Raw genomic sequence first — 24,819 nt, 5'->3', positions numbered from 1 at the left:
CGGAGCTAGCTGGAATGCATAGCTTGTTAGCTCTAAACACAAACCCATCACTTTGTTCCAACCTTTCCCATCTTTACAATGCAGCAACACATCTTTAAAATCAGCATCATTAACGTATTGGTCCTTAATTGTTTCTAATCCAAAGATTTTGTAATCAAGTTGATTCAGCAAGGTATATCTCCTAGACAAAGCATCAGCAATAATATTCTCTTTCCCTTTCTTGTGCTTAATAACACAAGGAAAAGATTTAATAAATTCAACCCACTTGGCATGTCTACGGTTCAATTTCCCTTGACTACGAATATGCTTCAAAGACTCATGATCAAAATGAATAACAAACTCTTTGGGCCACAAGTAATGCTGCCATGTTTCTAATGTGCGAACAAGAGCATACAATTCCTTATCATATGTAGAATAGTTTAGAACAGGCCCGCTCAATTTTTCACTAAAATACGCAACAGGTTTGCCTTCTTGTAACAAAACACCACCCAGTCCAATTTCGCTAGCATCACATTCAAGCTCAAAAGTCTTATTAAAATCAGGAAGTTGGAGGAGAGGTGCATGTGTCAACATCTTTTAGCATATTGAAGGAGTTCTCTTGTACTTTGCCCCAACTAAAAGGCACTCCCTTCTTTGTAAGCTCATTCAAAGGTGCAGCAATGGTACTGAAGTCCTTCACAAATCGGTGATAGAAACCAGCAAGTCCTAGGAAACTCCGCACTTGTGTGATAGTCTTTGGTACAGGCCATCCCTGTATAGCTTCTACCTTGGCTTGATCAACCTCAATTCCCTATGGAGTCACAACATAGCCAAGAAAAGACACTCGATCGGTGCAAAAGGTGCACTTCTCAAGGTTACCAAATAAACGTGCATCTCGTAAAGCATTAAAAACAGCATGTAAGTGATCAAGATGTTCATCCATAGATTTGTTGTAAATCAATATATCATCAAAGTAGACTACAACAAATTTTCCAATGAAAGCACGCAAAACCTCATTCATTAACCTCATGAAGGTACTAGGTGCATTAGTTAACCCAAAAGGCATGACTAACCACTCATATAAACCAAATTTAGTTTTGAAAGCAGTTTTCCATTCATCTCCCAATTTCATACGAATCTGGTGGTACCCACTTCGCAAATCAACTTTGGAAAACACATTAGCACCACTCAGTTCATCAAGCATATCATCCAATCGTGGAATAGGGTGTCGATATCGAATGGTGATATTATTAATAGCTCTACAATCAACACACATACGCCATGTTCCATCTTTCTTAGGCACTAAAATGACAGGAACAGCACAAGGACTAAGGGACTCATGCACATAACCTTTGTTGAGTAGCTCTTGCACTTGTCGTTGAATTTCCTTCGTTTCTTCCGGATTAGTCCTGTATGGCGCACGGTTTGGCAAAGATGCACCAGGAATAAGATCAATTTGGTGCTCAATCCCTCGTATTAGTGGTAGCCCCGCTGGTATGTCACTTGAAAAAACATCCGAAAACTCCTGCAAAATGTTAGCAACAGCAGGGGGCAAAGAATGCTGCATATTGTGAACTGAAATCAAAGCACCCTTGCATACCAAAGCATAGGCAACAGAAGTGGAAGCAACCACTTCATTAATATCAGATTTAGTAGCAAACAAGCAATGTCCTTTCAATCTTATCTCATCTTTGTTACTACTAACAAATTTGACATTTTTATCGATCTCAGATTTAGTTTTTTTAGCTTTAGCAACATCATCAAGCACAATGGCTTCAGGAGACATAGGGAGCAAAACAATTTTCTTATCATGGTGTATGAGAGAATACATATTTGATCTACCATGATGCATACAATCTGTATCAAATTGCCATGGTCTACCTAGCAGAATATGACAAGCTTCCATAGGCACAACATCACAGTCAACAACATCATGATATGATCCAATAGCAAAATGAATTCGTACCAATCTCGTTACCTTAACCTTACCACTATTGTTTAGCCATCGAATGTGATATGGATGTGGGTGCAGTTTGGTTGTAAGTGCAAGCTTCTCTACCATATCGCTGCTAGCCAAGTTGTTGCAGCTACCTCCATCAATTATCAAACGGCACAAACGCTCTTTAATGACACACTTTGTTTGGAATAGTGTATGCCACTGATTTTGCTCCGCCTTCTCCATTTGTGCGCTAAGCACACGCTGCACAATGAGGCTCTCATAATGATCTGCATCCTCTGCTCCAATCTGCTCTTCTGGTTGTTCCTCACTTCCTACATGGTCAGCAGCAAGCAAAGCAAGTGTATCTTCATCAAAATCAATAGCAGAGGAATACTCACCATCATCTTTGATGACCATAACACGCTTGCTTGGACAGTCACGCATCACATGTCCATATCCCTTGCACCGGTGACACTGAACGTCTCTTGTTCTACCTGTAGATGCCATGGATGAAGCACTCATAGCAGGCTTCTAGGTCGTCTTCACCACTGAATTTGCGGAAGTAGCACGAGGTTTGTCGCTGGATGTTGGCATAGGAGCACGTGTGGTTGGAGTAGTAGTCGTGCGGGGCTGCCATGAATTAGTTTTCCCTACAGAAATATTATTCTTGGCACTGGCACGTCGCCCCTGCACTTCCCTTTTAGCTTTACAAGCAAGATGAAACAAACGGGTCATGTTAGTGTATTCTTTATAATCAAGGATGTCTCGGATTTCACGATTTAACCCACCCAAAAATCTTGCCATAGCAGGTTCCTCATCCTCATCTAAATTACAACACAACATACCCATTTGCAATTCTTGATAATATTCTTCTACACTTTTAGCACCCTGTCTTAGTTGTTGCAATTTATTTAACAAATCACGTGCATAGTAAGAAGGAACAAATCTAGCCCTCATGATTCATTTCAAAGCATTCCAAGTTCGTGGTATGTTATTAGGATTTTTCTTGCCATATTCTATCCACCAAACAGTAGCAAAATCAGTAAACTCACTAGTAGTAGCCCTAACACGTGTATTCTCAGAAAATTCATGACATGCAAACTTTTGATCAACAGCAACTTCCCAAGTAATGTATGCATCAGGATCATATTTACCATCAAAAGGAGGTATCTTAAATTTTATCTTACTGAAAGCATCATTATTATTGGGTACCTCACGTCGGCGGTGACCACCCATACCTCTACGATTATGGCATAGGCGACGCCGGTCACGAGTGTCATGAACATCATGTTCAGTATCAGTAGTATAATCATGATCATAATTATCTTCGAATCGCTCTTCGTCCTTGTTGTCTTCATTATGCTGCTCTTTGTCTTTCGTGTGGAAGTCATCAAAACGCTTCAGAAGAGCAGCAAGGCTTCTGTCCGTACGGGCAACAGATGCCTCCAATCCTATAAGCTTGGTGGTGGAGGCAAGTTGGGTGGCCTCCAGTTGCCCAATCTTGTCATTGGTCACCTGTAAATCTTGATTAAGTCCTTCTGTATGCTGCTGCACTTGCCTTGTAAAATGTTGAATGATGCCCTTGGTGCGAGGAGATTGTGGCCTCTTGTTAACATCCTCTGATCCTGACATGGTTTAAAAGACAAGGGCAACAAGAAAACAGGTGAAGAAATAAAAGCCCTATAGCTATTAGGATGTAGCTACTGCAAGGCGCTCACTCTCAACCTGTTACAAAAGCTCTTACCAATTCTTACCTTGCTCAACAGGAGGGAACGATAACCAATAAGTCTGCAACCGTGGAATGAAGTGTATTGGTGCCGCAACAACAACACCTGACAAGCTGTAGTCGAAATATGTGGAGCTTTAGGTGGGCTGAAGCAAGGAAGTACTAGCACCACGTTAGTCATAAAAGCAAGCTGAATAATCGTTCAACAATGGTACTGTGCTGGTCCTAGCCTAGACCGTGCTAGAGACGCGAGCCTGGGCACAAAGGAGGTCACAACAGACCACCGGAAACAATGGAGAAGCACAACGAATAGCCCCCTTTTTTCCTATTTTTTTTTCTTTTTTTTCTTTTTTTGGGGATCCTCAAAACTGATTATATAAACAAAAAGACTTCACAGGAGTCACACACCACACAAACTCTCTCTCTCTAGAGTAAAAACTGAGCCAAAACATATATGTAGGACGTGGAGTGTTTGAGTATAAGTAGGACTACTACTGCACAAAGATGTACTCAGATTCGGACTCACAATAGCAGTCAGCTGTCAATTCAGACTAAAAACTGATTCCAACTCGAACTCAACACCACGTGGGATTCGGTCTCCAACTCAGATTCCTACTCGGTCTTGAACACAAGGATGTATTCGGATTCAGCCAACAGAAAGTTTATATGTTAGCACACGGCTGTGACTAGAACATGACAAGAACTCAAAACTCTAAAGGACAAAAACTAAGACCAGCAACTCGACACAACCGATGTAGCCGACGACTCAACAAGCCCTAACTAAGCAGTGCTAGCAAAGGCTCAAAGGGTTTATAGGATCGCGGTAAAACTAATCTACTATATTTTTTTTGGCTTTTCTGGACTATAGGAAAAATTAGAACAACGAAGGATTGGAAGACTCTCACCGATAAACCTTGCTCTGATTACCAACTGATATGAACCCGCTAGGGTTTGTTTCCGATCTTTCGATGAGAGGTGTGGGATAACTCGATTGATTGGTGGAGACGACGTTCACAGCCCGACTACAGCCTTCCAAGCTGCGCCTTAGCAACCGATACACCACCTCCAATGGCTGCCGCAATCTTGTGGAGCGCGTCACCCGACCACTAGGGCACTCGTCCTACAAGCAATCGAAGAACTAGCAAGAACAAGTATAGCAAGTACTGAATTACTAGATGTAGATGAAAGTTTCAAACTCAATCTCAATTAAGGTGGGGTTCCGAAGACAAGAAGATGGGTGGCTGATCCAGCACGCGCGCTTACAAGCAAGTAGCGAGAGCTAAACTTGATTTAAACAAAAACCCGACTATTCTTGGTGGCGGCTAAGGAGTATATGAAGGTGGAAGGATGACCAAGGGGTGTTGGGGTCATTCTCCAACCCTAGGACGCATCCCTAATGGACTCAACTTGATACGCGGCCCATTGGACCAAACTAAGGTGACGCAGCACCTTTGGACAGACAAGCTCTTAGTAGTAATTCAGTCATTGCGGCCGCCTCAAAACAGATATGGACTTGATTCCAGATCCATATGAAAATAGACTTCATAAGGATTCCATGAAGTACTTGAACGCCCCAATCCGAGTCCGTATGCGACCGTGGTGACCATCACAAGTTGGAGCTGTCCTGGAGTCCGAATTCAGCCTCCGCGAATCCTTGTCCCTTTCGGTCCTCTTCCTATTTCCTAACCAAAACAAGAGTGCAGGCGTCTCCATGGTCTAAATATGATTGTCAGGAACTCAAGAGTGAACTTACTTAATGATTATTGTGATGAGCACGGGCGAGAGTAATAGGACCAGAAACTGGTACTCATGTCGGCGTGGATGTATCGTTGGTGTTGGTGTCCTCATCACACTGCACCTCGCGGTGCATGTACTAGCTTTGCTTCATGAGGTTTTGGCTATGCCAAATCTGTTGCTTAATGCCTATGCTCTGCTCTGATGACAACATCAATAGCACAATTGCAATTGGCACTTAAGTGTGTACACTTCACTGATCAAGAATTTTCAAATTTTTTCTTAAGCTCCTTACATCCTTTTGGTGAGCCTTACATGGCTTTGTCCGAGGTTAGTCACCAGTTAAACTGGTCGGCTTTGACTTTCACAGCCCAAGTCACTAGTTAAACTAGATGGCTTTGACTTTCACCACCTAAGTTACTAGTTAAACTGGCCGGCTTCCACTTGTCGATGAAATCTAGTCGGCAGTCTACCGAGGGGGTATAGCCATGGTAGTAGATGATTGGTGGAAGTGCCTGTAATAGGAACCAGATGGTGACACGACCATAGAGACAGTGATTTAGATAGGTTCAGACTGTCTGATCGACGTAATACCTTATGTCCTATGTCTTTGGTTGATTATGTTGAATATGAGATGCATTCGAGGGGGGGTCCCTACCCGCCTTATATAGTCTGGAGGGTAGGGTTAAAGGTCGGTTTTGGTCTAAATCTACTCGGCTATATGATAAGTAATTACAAGGAATAAGATATCTATCATATCCGAATAGATCTTCCTTCATCACCAAGATGTCTTCTAATTGCCTTGCGGTACACGTTGACCAAAACCGAGCACCGTAGGCCTTGATCTTATGGGCTAGACCTCCGCTGGTGGTGCGGCCCATGTCCATTGCCATGGGTACCTGGGGTTATACCCCCCACAGCTTGTCCCCGAGCGCCTTGTATCTGCTAAGCAACGCCATCTTGAGCAGGTCTGAGTAGTTTAACTTGGAGTCAGATAGTTAATCTAGCAATCTGACTAGTTTAACTGGTAATCCAATCAACAAAATGAAGTGCCAACTAGTTTGACTGGTAATCCGACCAGTTTAACTGGTAATCCGATCAACAAAATGAAGTGACGACTAGTTTAACTGGTTAGTAGGCACGAACATACTCAAGTAAGGCTTGCCAGAAGGATGTAAGGAGCTCAAGTTTAAAATTAAAAAAATTCTCCACCTTAGGTGAAGTGTACAAACTTAGGCTTCGTTGGCGAAGTCAGATGATCATCATCCATGACTTAGTCAAAGAGGATGTTAGTATTGATACATGCGTTGCAAGGTGCAATGTATATATTATAGTCCCTGAGCCTGATAGTAGGTGAAGAAGACACCTAGTGTCAGGATCAAAGAATATTAACGACTGCGAAAGAAAATGGGAACTTAGCCAACCATTAAATTTGATACAAGCACCACAAGATGCAATGTATATATTGTAGTCCCCGAGCCTAACAATAGGTGAAGAATGCACCTGGTGTCAGGATCAAAGAAGTACAATGATCAGTTAATTAGAATAATTGAGTCCTAGCTTAGCTGAGCATATAGTCAGCCCCCAGCTTAGCTGAAGACCAGTAAGAGGAAAAACAATACACTCACTGCTAGGTGAAGTGTACACACTTAGTCCCCGAGCCTGCTATAAGATAGAGCAGCATCTTATAGCAGGATCAAAGAAACAAGTGAAAAGGACAAAATCCTCATTCTTAGTACTAGACATTGGAGTAAAATTTAGAGAGTGCTGAGCACTTAAAAAAAGAGAAAAAATGGAGAGTGCTTAGCACTTTACCGTTGGACAAAATTGGAGAGTGCTTAGCACTTACACCGTGGAGAAAATGGAGAGTGCTTAGCACTATACTATGGAGAAATTGGATAGTGCTTAGCACTATACCGTCGAGAAAATAGAGAATGCTTAGCACTTGGCCATGGCAAAATTTGGAGAGTGTTTAACACTATATCAAGGCAAAATTGAAGAGTGCTTAGCACTATGCCGTGGAGAACATAGGAGAGTGCTTAGCACTTGACCGTGGCAAAATTTGGAGAGTGCTTAACACTTAGCCGTGCCAAAATTTAGAGAGTGCTTAGCACTATATCAGGGCAAAATTGGAGAGTTCTTAGAACTTTATCGTGGAGAACATAGGAGAGTGCTTAGCACTTGACCGTGGTGAAATTTGGAGAGGTAAACTGACAAAGTAGGCTCAGCCGTTCAGTATGCCTAGAGGCCCATTAAACCGGCCCAATAACTATTGATGGAGAAGTTGGAGGGGTGCGAACGACACGGCGGAGTCAGCACAGTTTCCCAAAAACCCTGAAGGTGAAGGGTTAGGGTCGAACCATATGAATCTGCCTACCGTGGCGCACTTCCCTCGTTCCTCCTAGTGTGTCTTCTTCCTTGCAACCGCAAAATACTCGGCGCTTTGCCTTCGCACACCCTGTTATAGACGCATTACAACTACAACACCTCCTCAATTGAATCTAAGCGTAGCCAAATTGAATCAGATCTGATCCATGGCAAAGGGTGGGAAGAAATGTAGCCGCTCAAGCCCGAAGATGTTAGGGAGGGAGGCGGCGGAGAGTATCGGCGAGGTCCGCCGCGACCAGGAGTGGGTCAGATCTACCATCACCTGGGAGACCCTAGAAGAAATGGTGTTCGAAGGCATCCTTCAAGATCAAGTAACCGTAGGATGGCGCCCTGCTGTAGGTGAACCGTTCCCAACCCCCGATACCAACGAACTTGTTGTATTCGAGGCTTATTTCGTTTGTGGATTTGTGATTCCTGCGCATCCTTTCCTGCAGAAGCTTCTTGGCTATTACAGCATTAACCTTTGCCATATCCATACCAACAACATTCTTCATATCTCCTTCTTCATTAATCTGTGTGAAGCATTCATCGGAATTGCTCTGCACTTCAACCTCTTTCGCTATTTCTTCTGCCTCAAACCCTTCCTTGGATCTGGGTCCCCCAAAGTGGTCAACAGAGTTTATCTACAGTTGAGGGATGGCATGGTGAAGGAATACATACAAGTGCCTCTCAACACATCATTGAATGGATGGAATGCTAAGTGGTTCTATATCTAAAATGCTGAACTGAGCCTATCGGTCGACATAGACCATTTAGCAGTGCCAAGCGCAAACTAGTCGGCAAGACCGATTAGTTCAGAGATGACCTAGGTCGATGAGCTTCTACAAATTCTAGGTCAGATGCATAACAATGTTGATGGAGTTGGTGTAGCCATCAACTTCATTGTACGCCGAATCTAGCCAAGCAAGGAGAGGTTCCAACCCGCGTATGAATATATAGGTGATTAAGATACCACTGAGGAAGCCCCTGAGAAGATAACTAAGGGCGACACCTATATTTGCCTCTTGAAGCTCTTTTCAAGTAACACCAAACTAAGCAACACGAGGCAGCAAGTGGCATACAACATCATGAATCCACCAGCACTGGTAAGAGTGTACCGTTCATAGTCCTTGTAATGTCAAATCTTGTTGATGTTGAAACGTCTTCTTGAAAACTTGTGGACATGATAGTGTTGTGTATGTCTCTGATGTGCTAGATGGAACCTGGTTGAAGGGTGTAGATGCCCATGCAACCCAAGCTCTAAGCGGTCCTCCTTTGGAAAGTAGCTCATCATCCTGATCCAAGGATGTGGTGGAGAAACCTCCTAGGCGTCGGCAGCCATCACTTGGGAAATAACCGGCCCAAGCAGAGCCGGTGAAGAAGAAAAAACCAAACACTCCACCACCATGCAAGAGTGGTGGAATCTCAATTAGAGAGCCTTTGGCATGCCAACAAGTCATCATAGACTGGTCGGATGATGATGAAGACACAGGCGAGACGCTGCTGCAACAAGCTACATGGATGACCGCTCCAACATCGAGAGCTAGAGCCTCTGATCGGCCTGCCCAAGGCACAGCTAACCAGGGATCCACTCAGGGCAAGGTCCCCAAGCCTAGACGAGGGGCTTTGGCCAGGAGAGCCACCACAGTGAGGTCAAAAGCGCCGGAGGTGAACCGGCCGCCTCCGGTGTTCTCAAGATTTGTGCTGACAACTGAAGGATAGGGGAGCTCCAACAAGCCCTGGCCATTCAGAGCTGCACGTAGGCGACAAACGAGTAAGTGTTTCTCCCCTAGACTTAGTCCAAGCATAACCAAAGTGGAAGTATTGATGATACAACATCATGTTGTAGGGAAGCGTCGACCGAGGAACTTCACCCAATCGACATTGGCGATGCTCAGCAGGATGCCGAGCTGAGTGCCCTAACTGCTGGTGCTTAGGGTGCTAGGGCGGATAGCCAGAAGAAACATGAGAAATACCCAAAAACTAGGCTGGTCCCCAAGCCCCCGGAGCAAATGAATGAAGATGTTGCTACCGAGCCGACCAGTCGCTTAGAGCCAAGGGCCAGTCCCTAGGCTCAGACACTAGTGATGGATCTTAGCCCCTGCATTTGACCACAAGATGACCGGGCACCAAGGCAGGCAAGGGAGTTCCTCGAGGTGATTAAAGAAATTGAGCGCGAAGCGCTAAATACCCAAGATTCTCCTCCTCAGCTTTTGCAGACCTTTGTGTGCCACGAAGATATGATGGAGGTGGTGGAGGACAAGGTGGTGAGCGAGCAGGTGAAGGAGCTCAGGGCAGCACTAGCATCAGTGTCTGGCCGTATTGAGGTAAGTTAGTCTGCACGACTGTAACACCCTAAAAATTGCCCCTTTTAAATAGAGTTAAAATGATTTAAGTTGGAATTTTTGTGCACATGAAATATAGGAAATAAAATTTTTCATTAATTTAAAATTCATCATAAGGTAGTAACATGTGTGAGCATACATGCTGTTGCATTTTATTTATTGTGATGAATGGTGTTGATCTAAAACTCCAAAGTAATTTGAAATGTTTTTGAAATGAAATTGAAAATGGCTTTGAAATAAAAGAAAAGAAAGAAAAGAAAATTAGGAAATAAAAGAATTTAAAAAGTTGTATAAATTATTTTTGGAAACTTACCAAAATTGCTCATTTATATTGAGATGAAAAGTATATTGAAAACATATTCGGATTTGATATGATTTACATAGAATTGGTTTGGCTTTGAAAACTAAAAAGGAAAAAGATTTTGAATTGAAAAAAAGAAGAAGAAAAACTTCACTCTCATTCTGGCCTGGAGGCCCACGTTTTTCCCCCCTTCGGCCCGTTCTTTTCCCCCTCCCACGCTCGGCCCAGCTGCCCCTTCCATGGCCTGCTCCGTTTCCCCTTCCTGGCTTGGCCCGCTGCTTGGTGGCCTAGCTGTTTTCCCCCCTTCTTTCCCGTTTACTCGGCCTCGGCCCAGCTCGCCGCTGGCCCACTCCTGCGCCCCTTCTTCTTTCCAATGCACCAGCCTGCTCCCGCACCGGCCCGCTGCTCGGCCTGCCCCACGCGTCGCTCACACATGCAAGCGCCCAGCCCACTCGATCAGACGCCGCACGCCGCCTCTTCCTCCCTCACTGCACTCCTGGTCCCACCCATCAGCCACCACTGTCCCTTTCCTTTTCTTCCCCGGCGCGCTCCTCCCCTTTCCTTTCTTTGCCCGCTGATGGCGCGTCCGTGAACGGCAAGCCGCCGCGCCTATTTGGCAAGCGACCAATCAGCCCCGCTCCCCTTCCTCATACGCAGCGGCTACTCACCTATAAAGCCCGAACCGAGCGCCTCCCTTCTCCCCTTTTCCTTTGCTCACGTCCAGCAACTCCCCGCCGCCGGCAATCTCCCTCACCCGTGCCTCAATCCACGTCGCCGACGCGCCGGCGACCTCCGTCGTGTTCCCCCGAAGCAGTAGGTATCATCTAATTCGCATTGTGGTCTTCTTTTCCTCGGATTCAACCTCACCCGCACCTCCCTCTCTCTCCAGACGTCGCTGCCGCCGTCGACCCACCCCTACCGAGCCTCCCCGGACGCCGCAACCACCTCCAGACGCATCGCGGTGAGCTTCTCCACCTCCCGGTGTTCTTTGTTCCTCAAAAACCGCGCTAGAACTCCACATTCGCAAGTGCCTGACACCGCCGGCCATGGCGCCCTTGCCGGTCGGACTATGCAGCCGTCGGGATCACCTGCGCACACACCTGCGCCATTGGTTTCGCGATGAAGGGCCACGATTAGATACCCCTTCGGGTTAAGTGACTGGTCCACCGCGAACCGTGGACCCGGTCCACCCTGCTGCGTTAGCACGCGTCTACCACCCGCGTGGTGCACCGCACCAATCACGTCCTGCCGCGTGTCGCCCAGTCAGCGTCGCAGTCAAAGATACAGATGTTTTGCAATTTAACCCCCGTGTTTTCTAGTAATCAACCCGCAATCCAATCAGTTCAAAATAATTTCTTTTAGGCCCTGTTTTTATTCACTTTAGACCCTGTGTTTTCCAGAAATAGTATGCCCAGTCCAATAACCGTTTAAATTCAGATTTTAATTGTTTTAATTCAAAAATGAGTTCAAATATTTACAGAAATGCCATTCAACCTTATTTCATGTGTAACTTTTGCGATTTAAGTCCGATTTGACCCGTTCGAATTGCGTTAGGACCGTATTTACGTTTTCTACATGTTTATACAACTGTTAGGCATGTTTTCAATATCTAAAATTCATGGGTAGATTTAATCTATTATTCAATTAAAGTAAAACGTGTTTAAATCATAACTTATTCGTTTCAACTCCAAAATAGTCCGTTCAAGTTGCATTAGATTTATAGTGACGAGATTTACGCATTAGTAATAGTGTTTACTATATTGATATTTCTAAAATAACGTGGTTTAAATCATATCTTGATTAATGATTATGCAACTGAGTTTTATACATAAAATATAATTTGTTTTACTTTTGTTTTATAATTTAAATCTAAAATTGACTTAATTCAATCCATATTGTTTATAAAATATCTTTTGTACATGAATTAATATAGTTTATTTTTCCACATATAAGGCAAATCTCTTGGTAGTTATAACTTTTGAACCGTAGCTTCGATTAGCGTGCCTCTCACGACTGTGTGTTCGTAGTGATGCGTAGAATCATATATCAATCTCTTTTACTTATTTTTCTATGATTAGTGTACTGTTCTGATATAGATGCAATTGTATGCTATGCATGTATGTGTATGGATGTTTGTGTGGTGTTCTACGATCATCCAGTCGGTGAGATACACGTGGTGATCCAAGAAGAAGAAGAAAGACATCGAAGAATAAAGCTTACCGAAGGATCGGTGTGTAAGGCAAGTATAGCATGGGATTATCCTTGTTACCTATTCACATTTAAACACATAATTCATATTGCATGTGTCTACCTTATTTGCCAAATAGGATATCTTAGATATTTGATATCTTGCACCTTGAAACCTTTGGGATATTGCATGGGATAGTTTTTGCTAGTGCTTAATCAAAACCATGATCTTGTAACTTGACTAATGATATATGCAATAAACATTAAAACATGACTTTTTAGTAACATGGACACAGGGGGCTGGAGTGTTTATATGCTTCAGATTCCTCTCCCTAAGGACTTATCTATAAGCGATCATCCGGGACTTACAGTACAGCTATGAGGGCCATATGGCTCTAGCTTTAGCTCAGTATGAGGATCTTTTCTATCTTATTAGTGGTTACCTTTGAGGTGAAGGGTATGTTTCCTTTGCTGCTGGGAAGTGTGTACCGTGCTGCGATGCCCACGCATGCCACTCCTAGAGATGGGCCACATACGTCTGGCGGCCCTAACTTGTTAGACGAATTCTTTGAAAGGCTTTATAGTGAACCCTGCCGATCTTCCTTGGAAGTGGGTCAAGAGAATAGCTACCTCGGGTGAAAGGGTAAATCACAACTCACAGTGAACGTGTACAAACTCTGCAGAGTATAAAACTATTATAACAGCCGTGCTCACGGACACGAGCGGCCTTGGACCCTTATGGAATAGAGATGATCACTAATGGATAATGATGATGCTAATAATTGATTGTTTATGCTATACATTATCATGTTTACCTGATCATGTGTTTAAGGGAATGATAAATCATTTGCTACTCAATTGCTTAAAAAGATGACCTATTAAAGCTAATCGCAGTTAAACCAGTGTCAACCTTTTGAGCCTCATGTACCCCATGATATAATTGTTAAGTACGACATGTACTTACGCTTGTTTTACTTTTCTATACATTGGATAAATCCCGGATGGGTACCAGATTGATGGTTTGGAGGAGTTAGGCTTGTGGTCAACCAGTCAGTCGTCCCTGTGGATTTGGAGTCTTCACTAGAAGATCGGAGTCAACTTTCTGCTGTCTATACTCTGAGGATACTTTTCTTTTACTAATACGTTATGTAATAAGTATTGTCTCTTGATATTACCCTGATTTGTGGCTATATGTGAGATTTGACTTCCTGGGCTCACATATAGTGTGTATCTGGTTTTGTCTTTAAAATCGGGTGCTACAACGACCAATTGAAGTTGGAGATTATGACAGTTAACTGTTTTTTTTGCCATAGGAGCTAATGAAGATCTCTGTGAACCGCACACGCTAGCTAAAGCAGGCGGCTCTGTCAATTGCTGAGAACCAGAGGCTGCATGAGTCTATGGAGACTCTAGAGAAGATGCTGGCTGAAGCGCACGCCGACTAGGAGAAGTTGCAAGCATAAAAGACGCAACTGGAGGGGGAGAACTAGGAGCTGACGAATTAGCTAGGTGATGGTGTAGACTAAGAGAAAAGTAAGGCCATAGGCCCCATGATGTATTGCTTTCATATCCTCAATTTTCCCATGCTGGTAGTAATCTTTCATTGGTGTAGAGCTTGATGAAGCGAAGAAGTGGGCGGAGACCGAAGCATGCCTGGCGTGTGATGCCAAGGTGAAGGCTGAGACCTAAGCTCTGCTAGCGCATGAAGCCAAAGCGCTCACAGAGAAAGAAAGAGATGAAGCTCTAACGGTGAAAAAACAACTCGCCGAAGAACTGAACCATAAGTTATTCTTTATGTCAATACCCCTCTTGCTATGAGAAATGAGTTTAAGACGATTGCCCTTCTTGTCTGCAGTGATCCGAACCAATAGTCAGGTGTAGTTCTACGACTTCAAGCTCTGGCTAGAGGCTAGTAATGAAAAGTTGAAGACCATCTCCAACGGGATAAAACCCGTGTTGGATCTCATCGACCAAGAAGTGTCAGAGCCCAACAGAGCACCATGCCCAGACATCATCGTGGAGAGGTGCAAGTTGGCACTGAAGAACTTCAAGCACTATGCTCGTGGCGTCGCTTGTTCTATCGCAGGCCATGCACTGGCGGTTGTCCGGTCAGTCTACCCCTCGGTGAAGCTCGAACGAATTGATGGTGGCTTTGCCTGAAATCTGAGCGACGAGCAAATCATCGCGCTGGAGGAGGAGGTGTCCGGTTCGATGATCAAACTAGCGGATGACATGGATCTGTTCGGTGATGCTGGCAATGAACCATGACAACTTAGAATGTTACAAGCTTGTCAGAATTATGCCAAGCAGTTGTAAATGAAACTTTAGTGTTTAGTACGTATAAAGTGTTAATATTTAATATTAACGATGCATTGTTAGTCCTTTATCTTGTTATCAGCCCCGGCTATCCCACACCCCATGGCATAAAGAGCTTAGCTCCTATGCACGCTTAGGAATATAGGCATCACCGAGGAGCCAATGCCGACCACCCATGATGCAGAGTGCTACTGCCCATGCATGTTTGGTGCTAAATCAAGAACATGACTACTTCTAGATAACGCGAATGAGAACGTCGCTGGTCAGCGGATCGAATGGCGATAGAATGCATCATCTTAAAAATGTTTAGCACAGAGAAAAACAATAGATAATTGGAGGAAAATTACAAAGAAAACAACAAATGAAGAAAACATCATGGAGAAAATCAATATTGAAATGCATAAATACATAAGGGGTACATGTCTTAGTAGGACGTCTCAAGGATAGAAACGCCTAAGGTGTTCGATGTGCCAGGAGTTTGGGATGTCTACGCCATCTTGATCATAGAGTCTATAGGATCCTGGTGAGTCATAGCCTTGACAATGTATGGACCCTCCCAAGGTGAAGATAGCTTGTGCATCCCATCGGTCTTCTATTTCTTGTGGAGTACCATGTCATCGACCGCGAAGGATCGCTCTTGGATATTGCAATTGAAGTATTGACGCTGTGGGGGTATGGCCCCCGATACCCACAAGACAAGACATGGGTCACACCCCAAAGGTGACATAGCCGTCAAGATCAAGGCGTGCACCGCAAGACTACGTAAAGATGTGATTTATTGTATAATACCAAATAGGATATTTTCCTTGTAACCCTACCCCTCCAGAGTATATAAGGAAGAGCATGGGTCCCATAGACTAGATATATTGAATCTGATACATAATCAATATAAAATAACAAAGCACAAGATGTAGGGAGTTGCGTCAAGCTGACGGCCTAAACCTATATAAATCTTGTGTCTTGTGTCTCCTGATCATGCGCACCTCCACCGATTCATCTAATATCGTAGATATATCCCTCGGTAGATTGTCGACTAGATTTTGTCAACAGTGACATGCCAGATAAGGGGTGTGCATGCTGGTTATATGGTGAACCAGATGGGAGTTTCTTCACCAACGGCATTGGCAGCAACTTGGCGTCTCGTGGTATTCCTGCCGGCCTAGGATGGGATTCTATGTCCCGGGGCGATCTGCGGCAGCTCATGACGAGGTGCTGAGTCAAGCGGCGCCCTTCTCTTGACGTTCGACGGCGTGCCTCCATGCTCTGTACAATACCGACCAATCAGGATCGGCAGCCACGCACAGCTCTCCTGTTCATGCCATCGGTGGAAGCGTCAAGCGGCGTCTGCGTAGGAACCGTCGCACAACCTCAAGCAACAAAGGAGGACGTACAGTGCATTGCATTAATTGGCTTATATATATGGGAGTATATATATACACGCTCAGCATGCATGCATGGAGGTCGCAAGCACAAACACGCCCGACGGCTTGTTGACAAGCTAAGTCCTGTTCCTTTCTTCTAATTTAGTATCGTATTTCATGTTTATGTCTCTGTGTATCTACATACGCTTCTTTGGTTATTCACAGCAGCGATCATCTTTGTCTTCCATCATGACTCATTGAACCTCGTCCTCGACTACGACTACAGCTCCTCTACGTAGACGCGAGCTGGATATTATATACGTCGATTACTCCACTCCGCCGGTTATTGTAGTGCCATGTTGCATCGTCTCTCTGACCAGATTGAATACGGCTACGACAACGATATCTCCTGATCTACCTAAGGCCGACCAACGGCATAAGGATGACATCACCCGTACTACTCGCTTCGACCGCCTGCCACGTCGTAATGATGATCGCCACATAGAACGGTGCTATGATGACTGCGACCGCCGCCATGACGACAGGCTACAAAGTTTGAGGGCTGGGCAATTTCATCGACGCCGACTAGATAACGTCATACGCCACCGATCAGACGCCATGTCTAAAGATAAGTACCTTTTTATATATGAATATTTAATAAAGTTTTCGCCATGATGTTTCTTCGTACTATTCTCTACATGATTATTCTCCAAACAACTTTTCTCCATGTATACCATCTTAAAGATGACATACGCTTTTGCCTCAATGGCTCCCCGAACAGCCACGTTTACGCTTGTGCTCTCCAGAGATGGCCCTGTCTTGGGCTTCTCCCTACACATGCATGAGCGCCTGCCCTCTGCGTTATGGGTGGTCGGCAGTGGCTCCTCGGTGATGCCTATATTCCTAAGCGTGCACAGGAGCTATGCTCTTTACGCCATGGGGTGTGGGATAGCCGGGGTTGGGGGCTCAACCAACAAACTAATGGCACGGGCAATTTATATTAAATATAAATACATCTCCAAAAGAAAACTTAATGTTTACAATATATTTAAGATATTCTTCATGATCGCCAACCAGCCATGTTCTCACTTGCGTTACCAGAAATAGCCCTGTTCTCGATCTCACTCCTATACATGCACGAGCGCTAGCCCTCTGTGTTATGTGATGAGGACATGGTACCTTCGGATACAAACAATGATTATAAGGTGTGCTCGTTCCTACATTTGCATAGTGGCTTTGGTTATAATTCACTTGGTTCTACATGTATATGTCACTATTTGATTGTAGGCTCAAATGTGTTTCATAATGGAAGTTCATCAAAGTTGAACTTTCGGTTCGTCGGCAGCCCGACAGTGCCTCATTGGGAAGGCCATAACTCATCCATCTGGAGTGCGATCGAGGTCAATGAGCACTTGATGGAAATCTTGTTTGATAAGCTTTCAAATAGATCTGGTTCCATCTCAATATCACATTGGCAAGGCTTCCAAATCACCAATATATTCTGTCGCTATTTCTGACAGGAGCTACACTGTCATCACAGGCTTGTTAGACATCCTTGGGACCTAGGCCCAAGTTGGAGCACACCCCAAGAAGATGGAGAACACCTAAGAGATGGCCTTGGACGTCCTCCTCCTTGGCCACCACCTTAGGAGGTCAGCAAGGATGTCCAAGCCAAGCCAGAGGCCCAGTCCAATCCGAGTTCGAGTCTGCCTCGGCCGTTAGGACCAGTCTGCAATAAAACGGACGCCCAGGACGCATCCAAACTCCGTTTTCGATGATCCACATATGGATGGAAAGATAATTTGATAAGGAAGCCAATCCAAGTGGTTTCACATCAAAACCTCTTCAGAATCAATGGGAATAGTTGAAACAAGTCAGCGTCCAGAATCTGCCAGGGTGCTGCGACACCTACTTTTGGTCCGTTGGACCGTGTATCGTGTTTGGGCCCATTAGGGGGCGCGTCCAGGGTAGGCGACGACCCTAAGACCTTTATAATCATATGCCGCCGCCGTCATTAGGGTTTGGGTTTTGTTTTACATCAATCTGTCATTGAACAGTCATCGTTATCGGTTTGCAAGACCTCAACTTCGAGTGTTTAATCATTCATCTGCAATTGTCACTTTAATTGAGTTGCTTTTTTTCTTGTTCTTGCTTGTGTTCTTCGATTCGCAGCAGGGATTAGCCTTCTTGGCGATGTCAACCGGATTGTGACACGGTTGATAACCAGAGGAGACGTGATGCTAAGGTTGCAGGGTTTGGGTCTTTGTGATCTAAAGCTGGATCAGTGTGTTGCTCTCCGAACAAATCGTTGTTTATCTTGAACCTGACGGAAGATCGGGATCCCCGTCCCCATTATTATGGGTGGTTGGTAGTTGCTCCTCGGCGACGCCTATGCTCTTACGTGTAAACGGGTGCTGAGCACTCTATGCTATGGAGTATGGGCTAGTCGGGGCTGGTGATGTGATACAGAACCAACTGGCACAAAGTTACTCATATTTAAAATATGAACACTTCATACAAACATAATGTCTATCTATTCTACACTGCTGCCTTCATCGCTGAGTTCATATATTTATTTTTACATCATGTACTACTCATTCTACATATTTACTATAGGATCATCGTCCGGGTGGTCGCACCACCTGGACTTCAAACTTCTCCACTGATCAACTGGTCGGGCCGCTAGGTTCATGGACTTCGTTGCTGACCAGTTGGTCGTACTGTTCGGTGTTCACTTCTACTTGGCACTCACTTCACTGCCAACTAGTTGGTTGGGCTGCTCAGAGCTCGATTCTTTGCCAACTAACTGGTCAAATTGTCTGTTGCTTCATCGTTAGGTACACTGGGGGTCGTTAGCTAAGCTAGGGCTCCTCGGTGTTTGGATTGTTCGTCGCTTCATCATTAGTCATGCTAGGGGCTCGCCAGCTAAGCTGGGGACTCCTTGGTGTTCCGATTCTTGGTTCAAGCGTCGCCAACTAAGCTAGGGACTCCTTGGCATTCAGATTTTTCGTGCAAGAGTCGCCAGCTAAGCTAGGGACTCCCTTGGCAATCGGATCTTTCTACGTCTCATTGGTGTGCTATCAACTTGCTCCATGCTATTTGGATCAGGGTGCTTATCTTGGGTAGCACATCTGTGGTCTTGATACGCTCATGACAGATGACGTTGGCAAGCTTTCAGGCTTATTTTCTTTGACCCTACTACAAAATTTATTTCTTCATCTTCTAGCAGGCTCAGGGACTAAGTGGCTACACTTCACCTGGCGGTGAATGTAGTGCTCTTTTCTTGATTTACCCTCCTTATTACCTAAGTCATGGATGATTCCTTTCAAATGGAGTCTAAGTGGCTACACTTCGCCTAAGGTGGAGAATTTTCAAATTTTTATCTTGAGCCCCTTACATCCTTCTGGCAAGCCTTACTTGGCTAAGTCCAAGATCTGTGCACTGGTTAAACCGGTTGGCTTCGACTTTCACTGCTTAGTTCAAGACAACGTTGCTCAAAGGATACAAGGTGCTTGGGGACTAGCTGTGGGAGTATGGCCCTCGGTACCCAGAAGACAAGACATGGGCCGAGCCCCAAAGGTGGCCTAGCCCATAAGATCAAGGCGTGCACTGCAAGACTACATGAAGATGTGATTTATTGTATAATACCAAATAGGATATTTTCCTTGTAACCCTACCCCTCTAGAGTATATAAGCAGGAGCAAGGGTCCACTAGACGAGATATATCGAATCTGATACACAATCAATACAAAATAATAGAGCACATGGTATAGGGTGTTACATCAAGCTAATGGCCTGAATCTGTATAAATCTTGTGTCTTGTGTCTCTATTACCATTCGGTTCCTGATCAGGCGCACCTCCACCGATTCATCTACTACCGTGGGTATACCCCTCAGTAGTCTACCGACTAGATTTCATCGACAGATGCAGACTGTCTAGGTACTTGGCCGTCCAAACATATGTGACCAAGTGTGCTTCCTCAAGTTAGTCGACATCGTCTTGTGCCTAATCGTTGTTCTCTTCATCATAGTTCTCTATCCTTGGTGCTTGGAAAGCGACATGGACGGGTAACACGGCCTTTGATTCAAACACCAAGAAATAGGGGGAGACTCCAATGTTGCGACTAGGCTGGGTCCTTAGTCCCCAGTGGTAGTTCTTTGAGCCATTTGCCTAGATGTTTCTGATCCTTCTCATATAACCTCTTCTTCAGGGCTTTTAAAATCATGCCGCTTGCTCGCTCAACCTGGCCATTAGCCCTAGGGTGCGCGATCGATACATACTTAATAGATATGCACCAATCCTCATAAAAAACCTAGAAGTCGCTGTCGTTAAATGTGGAACCAAGGTCAGTGATGATACTATTCAATAGCCCAAACCTATGGATGATGTCATTGAAGAGCTCTGCTGTTTTCTTTGCTGTAGACTAGATGAGCAACTTGTACTTGATCCACTTGGAGAATTTGTCAATAGCAACATAAACCCATCGGAATCCACTAGGGGCATTCTTGAATGGCCTAATCATGTCCAGTCCCCAGCATGCAAATGGCGAAGAGGCGGGAATCATCTACAGAGCCTAAGCTAGAATGTGGATCTGTTTGGCAAAAAATTGGCATCCCTCACACCATCGGACAAGCGTTTCAACGTCTGTGATTACTAATTGCCAATAGAAACCTACTCAGAAAGCTTTGCTGACTAGACTTCTAGAGGCTACGTGATTGCCGCTGGATCCAGTATGGATTTCTTGAAGCAATGCCACTCCTTGTTGAGATATGCACTTTGAAAGCAATTCCTCCTTTGCATTCTTCCGCATTAGCTTGCCATCAACTAGCACATAATGCTTGCTGTGGCAAATTAGGCATTCCATCTTGGTCTTGTCAGCCGGTACATCTGTAGTGGTCAAGTACTTGATAAAAGGCTCTCACCAATCACTACTCAGCGCAGGAATTACCAGGACCAATTGCTTGGCAGGGGAAGATTCATGAACTGCTTGCTCCTACTTAATGGATGGAGTTTGAAGATCCTAGATGAAGACACTGGCTAGGACCTCGACTCTAGTTGACCCTAGCTTTGATAGTTGGTCAGTTGCTTGGTTCTGATCTCGTACGACGTGGTGGTATTCAATACCGTAGAATTTGCCCTCACACTTTCTGATTTCCGAGCAGTAAACATCCATCTTGTCACTGGTACAAGACCAATCTTTGTTGACCTAATTAATGACCAGTGTGGAGTCATCGTATACCAAGAGGCGTTTAACGCCAAGTTCGATGGCAATATGGAGACCATGGAGACAAGCTTCGTACTCGGCGACGTTATTGGAGACTGGAAAATGAATTCGAAGGACATATCAGAGGTGATCCCCTGATGGAGAAATAAAAAAAGATACCTGCCCCAACATCGTTAAGGTTGAAGGAGCCGTCGAAGTACATGACCTAGTGCTCGGGTTGGTCGGCTAAGATAGGAGCTTGCATGTTGGTCTATTCGGTGATGAAATCAGCGAGCACTTGAGACTTTATCGTCTAGCGGCCCCTAAAATCAATGGAGTACGTGCCAAGCTCTACCGCCCATTTAATGATGCAGCCATTGGCTTCCTTATTACGGAGGATGTCGCCCAGTGGATACTCAGTAACCACTGCTACTTGATATGTCTCAAAGTGATGGTAGAGCTACTTGGAAGTAATAAGGATAGTGTACAACAACTTCTAGACCTAAGGATATTGAGCCTTAGACTTGTTTAGGACTTTGTTGATGAAGTAGATAGGGCGTTGAACTTTATAGGCATGCCTGGCTTCCTTTTGTCCAACGACGATGGTTGTACTAACGACACGGTTGGTTGCAGCGATGTAGATCAATAAGGTTTCACCGACTTGTGGTGTCGTCATGACTAGAGGCGTTGTGAGGAATTGCTTGAGCTCGACAAAGGCCTTGTCGGCTTTAGGCATCCAGGTAAACTTCTCCAAAGATTTGAGCAGCTTGAAGAATGGCAAACCCTTTTTGCCCAATCAGGATATGAAATGACTTAAAGCCGCCATGCATCCCATTAGCTTCTAGATATCCTTCATGTGGATTGGCGGTTTCATCTTGGTAACCACTTCTATCTTCTCTGGGTTTGCTTCGATGCCATGGTGACTAACGATATTGCCTAGGAGTATACCAGATAGCACACCGAATATGCACTTAGTGGGATTTAGCTTCCATTAGAATTTCTTCAGGTTTCAGAAAGTTTCTTCGAGGTCGGCGATGAGGTTGTCGGCTGTCTTAGACTTAACTACCACATCATTGATATATGCCTTGACATTCTTCCAGATTTAGTCCTAGAGGCATCGTTGGATAGCCCTCTACTAGGTGGTGCCTGCGTTTTTTCGCCCATAGGACATGGTGGTGTAGCAATAGGCACCGAAGCTTGTGATGAACGAAGTTTTGATCTGGTCTTCCTCCTTTAAGGATATCTGGTGATAACCATAATAGCAATCGAGAAAGCACAAGAGCTCACAACCGGCTATTGAATCTATGACCTCGTCAATGCGAGGTAAGCCAAAGGGGTCTTTAGGGTAGTGTTTGTTGAGATCGGTGTAATCAATGCACATTCTCCATTCATTATTCTTTTTTTCATACAAGGACCGGATTGGCGAGCCACTCTGGGTGATACACCTCTTTAATAAAGCCAACTACTAATAACCGAGTTATTTCTACCTTAATAGCCTCCTTTTTGTCTTGCATGAATTGTCGAAGCTTTTGCTTGATCAGTTTGGTGGTCGGCAATACGTTTAAGGAGTCCTCGATCAGCTACTGAGGAATGCCAGGTATGTTAGCAGGTTTCCATGCAAACACATCGACGTTTCTATGGAGGAAGCTGACGAGCGCATCTTCATATTTGGGGTCAAGCTAGGCCCCAATCTAGGCCATCTTGCTCCTATTGCTGATCATGAGCTCAACCTCCTTTGTGTCTTTGGACTTAGTCATAGACCAAGGTGGCTCCTGAGTCAGGATCGTCTGCTCCTCCGCTGGTTCCTTCTTGGAGTCGATGATGCAAGCCTCCATTCTGGCCAAGAGATCCATCGCATCAGCGATGGCGAGTCCTTCTCTTTCATAGTCGTAGGCGGTGGAGACGTTGGCACGTAGGGTGAGAAGCCCTGTTCCATCAAGATCTTCAACACCAGGTAGACATAATGGGGCATGGCCATGAACTTGGCGAGAGCTGGTCGACCAAGGATGGCATGGTAGGTGATGTTGAAGTCTACCACGAAGAAGTTCATGTACTCAGTATGGAAGTGGTTGGCAGTGCCAAACTAGACTGGCAAGGTGATCTGTGTAACAGAACCGACCAAATCATAAGAACGTAAGTACAAAAAAACAATCACCGAAGTGATCAAATTCCTGTACTTAAGCTCCCATAATCCCGGTAGTCCAGAAATCGTGAAGGATTTCAACCAACTCTCGACATACAAACCAAGATCGTAGTGATTCAACACAACACATCATCTGTTACAACATTTCACAAGTAGCATTCGGATTACATCCATCAGAGTTGAAATAGAATATTACAAACCATGTTTGAGTGTGCGGAAGCAACATAGTTTGGTACAAACATCATAGTTTTCAATTACATTGCCAAGTCTGAGTCATGTCCCACAAAAGCATTATCAGGTACAAGAACTAGTAGAGACCATGCCCAACGGTCTAGTCTTCATTCCTAGCTAGGAGAAGGCAGTACTTGCAGCAACCAAAGTAGAACTGGTCATCTGCAACAGGTGGGAGATAAACCTTGAGTACGAGAAGGTACTCAGCTAGACTTACCCATCAAAACTAGAAATAAAAGACACCAAGGATCATGCAAGGCTTTTCAGGTGGGCTAGCTTGACGTAGTTGCATAAAAGAGCTTATGATTATAGTAACCAATTTAAACTTAGCATCAAGCTTATCATTATTTACCTGTCCACTAGATTAGCACCTGTACTAGAGCACTCACTTATTAGGAGCAAACAATATTAACCATAGCAGGTATAATAAGGCTGTCATCATCATATCATCATTTCCGAACCATTATGTTATTAAGTGTATCTACATTGGAGATAAGCCCGTCAAGTTCTCACTAACCGGGAGAGACGGTGACTCGAATCGAATTACAACTCAGCTGAGGGGGTATTCCTAACTCTCACCCTGGCATACTTAGCAAGGGTAGCCATGGGTTACCTTTGGTACAACTTAGGAACCAAATTCGCGGGTTCGATCAGTGCCAGCGCTCTCAGGGATTACCCTTCTGCCAGGACGATCAGGACTTTTAAATCACCTGCCCTTGGACTCACGCCTACGGCTCCCTTCCGAGGCGTACTTTATACTTATTGACTCCCGGCCTGAGTTGAGCTACTCGGCTTCGCGGTCGGTCTTCAGACACGGCCAACTAAGAGAGAGGCATGCGTTCAACATGAACAGGAAAGGCTCCAAGAATCAGTCCTTAAGCGACACAGATGGAGTCACTGCAAACCGGCAAGCCTCTGTCCGGTCTTCATTTCAAATTAAGACTGGTTCTTTTCCATGATAGCAAATATAGCCAACCGTGCCATAT

The 24,819-nt window shown here is 44.7% G+C and overlaps 1 protein-coding gene and 1 pseudogene across 1 annotated transcript in view; one reads left to right on the top strand and one right to left on the bottom strand.

The window, feature by feature from the left end:
• Window positions 1-1,867: 1,867 nt before the first annotated feature.
• LOC136513183 (uncharacterized) lies at window positions 1,868-3,154 on the bottom strand (annotated as a pseudogene).
• Window positions 3,155-9,988: 6,834 nt separating this feature from the next.
• Window positions 9,989-24,819, top strand: part of LOC136510683 (predicted GPI-anchored protein 58) — a 67,321-nt gene continuing 52,490 nt past the window's right edge. Inside the window, exon 1 of the mRNA XM_066505055.1 lies at window positions 9,989-10,072. Within this exon, the coding sequence (XP_066361152.1) occupies window positions 9,989-10,072 (84 nt within the window). The remainder of the gene's footprint in view (window positions 10,073-24,819) is intronic.

Source organism: Miscanthus floridulus, chromosome 16 (genome assembly GCF_019320115.1).
Source record: "Miscanthus floridulus cultivar M001 chromosome 16, ASM1932011v1, whole genome shotgun sequence".
NCBI classification, from domain to species: Eukaryota; Viridiplantae; Streptophyta; class Magnoliopsida; order Poales; family Poaceae; genus Miscanthus; species Miscanthus floridulus.
This window is presented reverse-complemented; position numbering and strand designations above follow the sequence as displayed.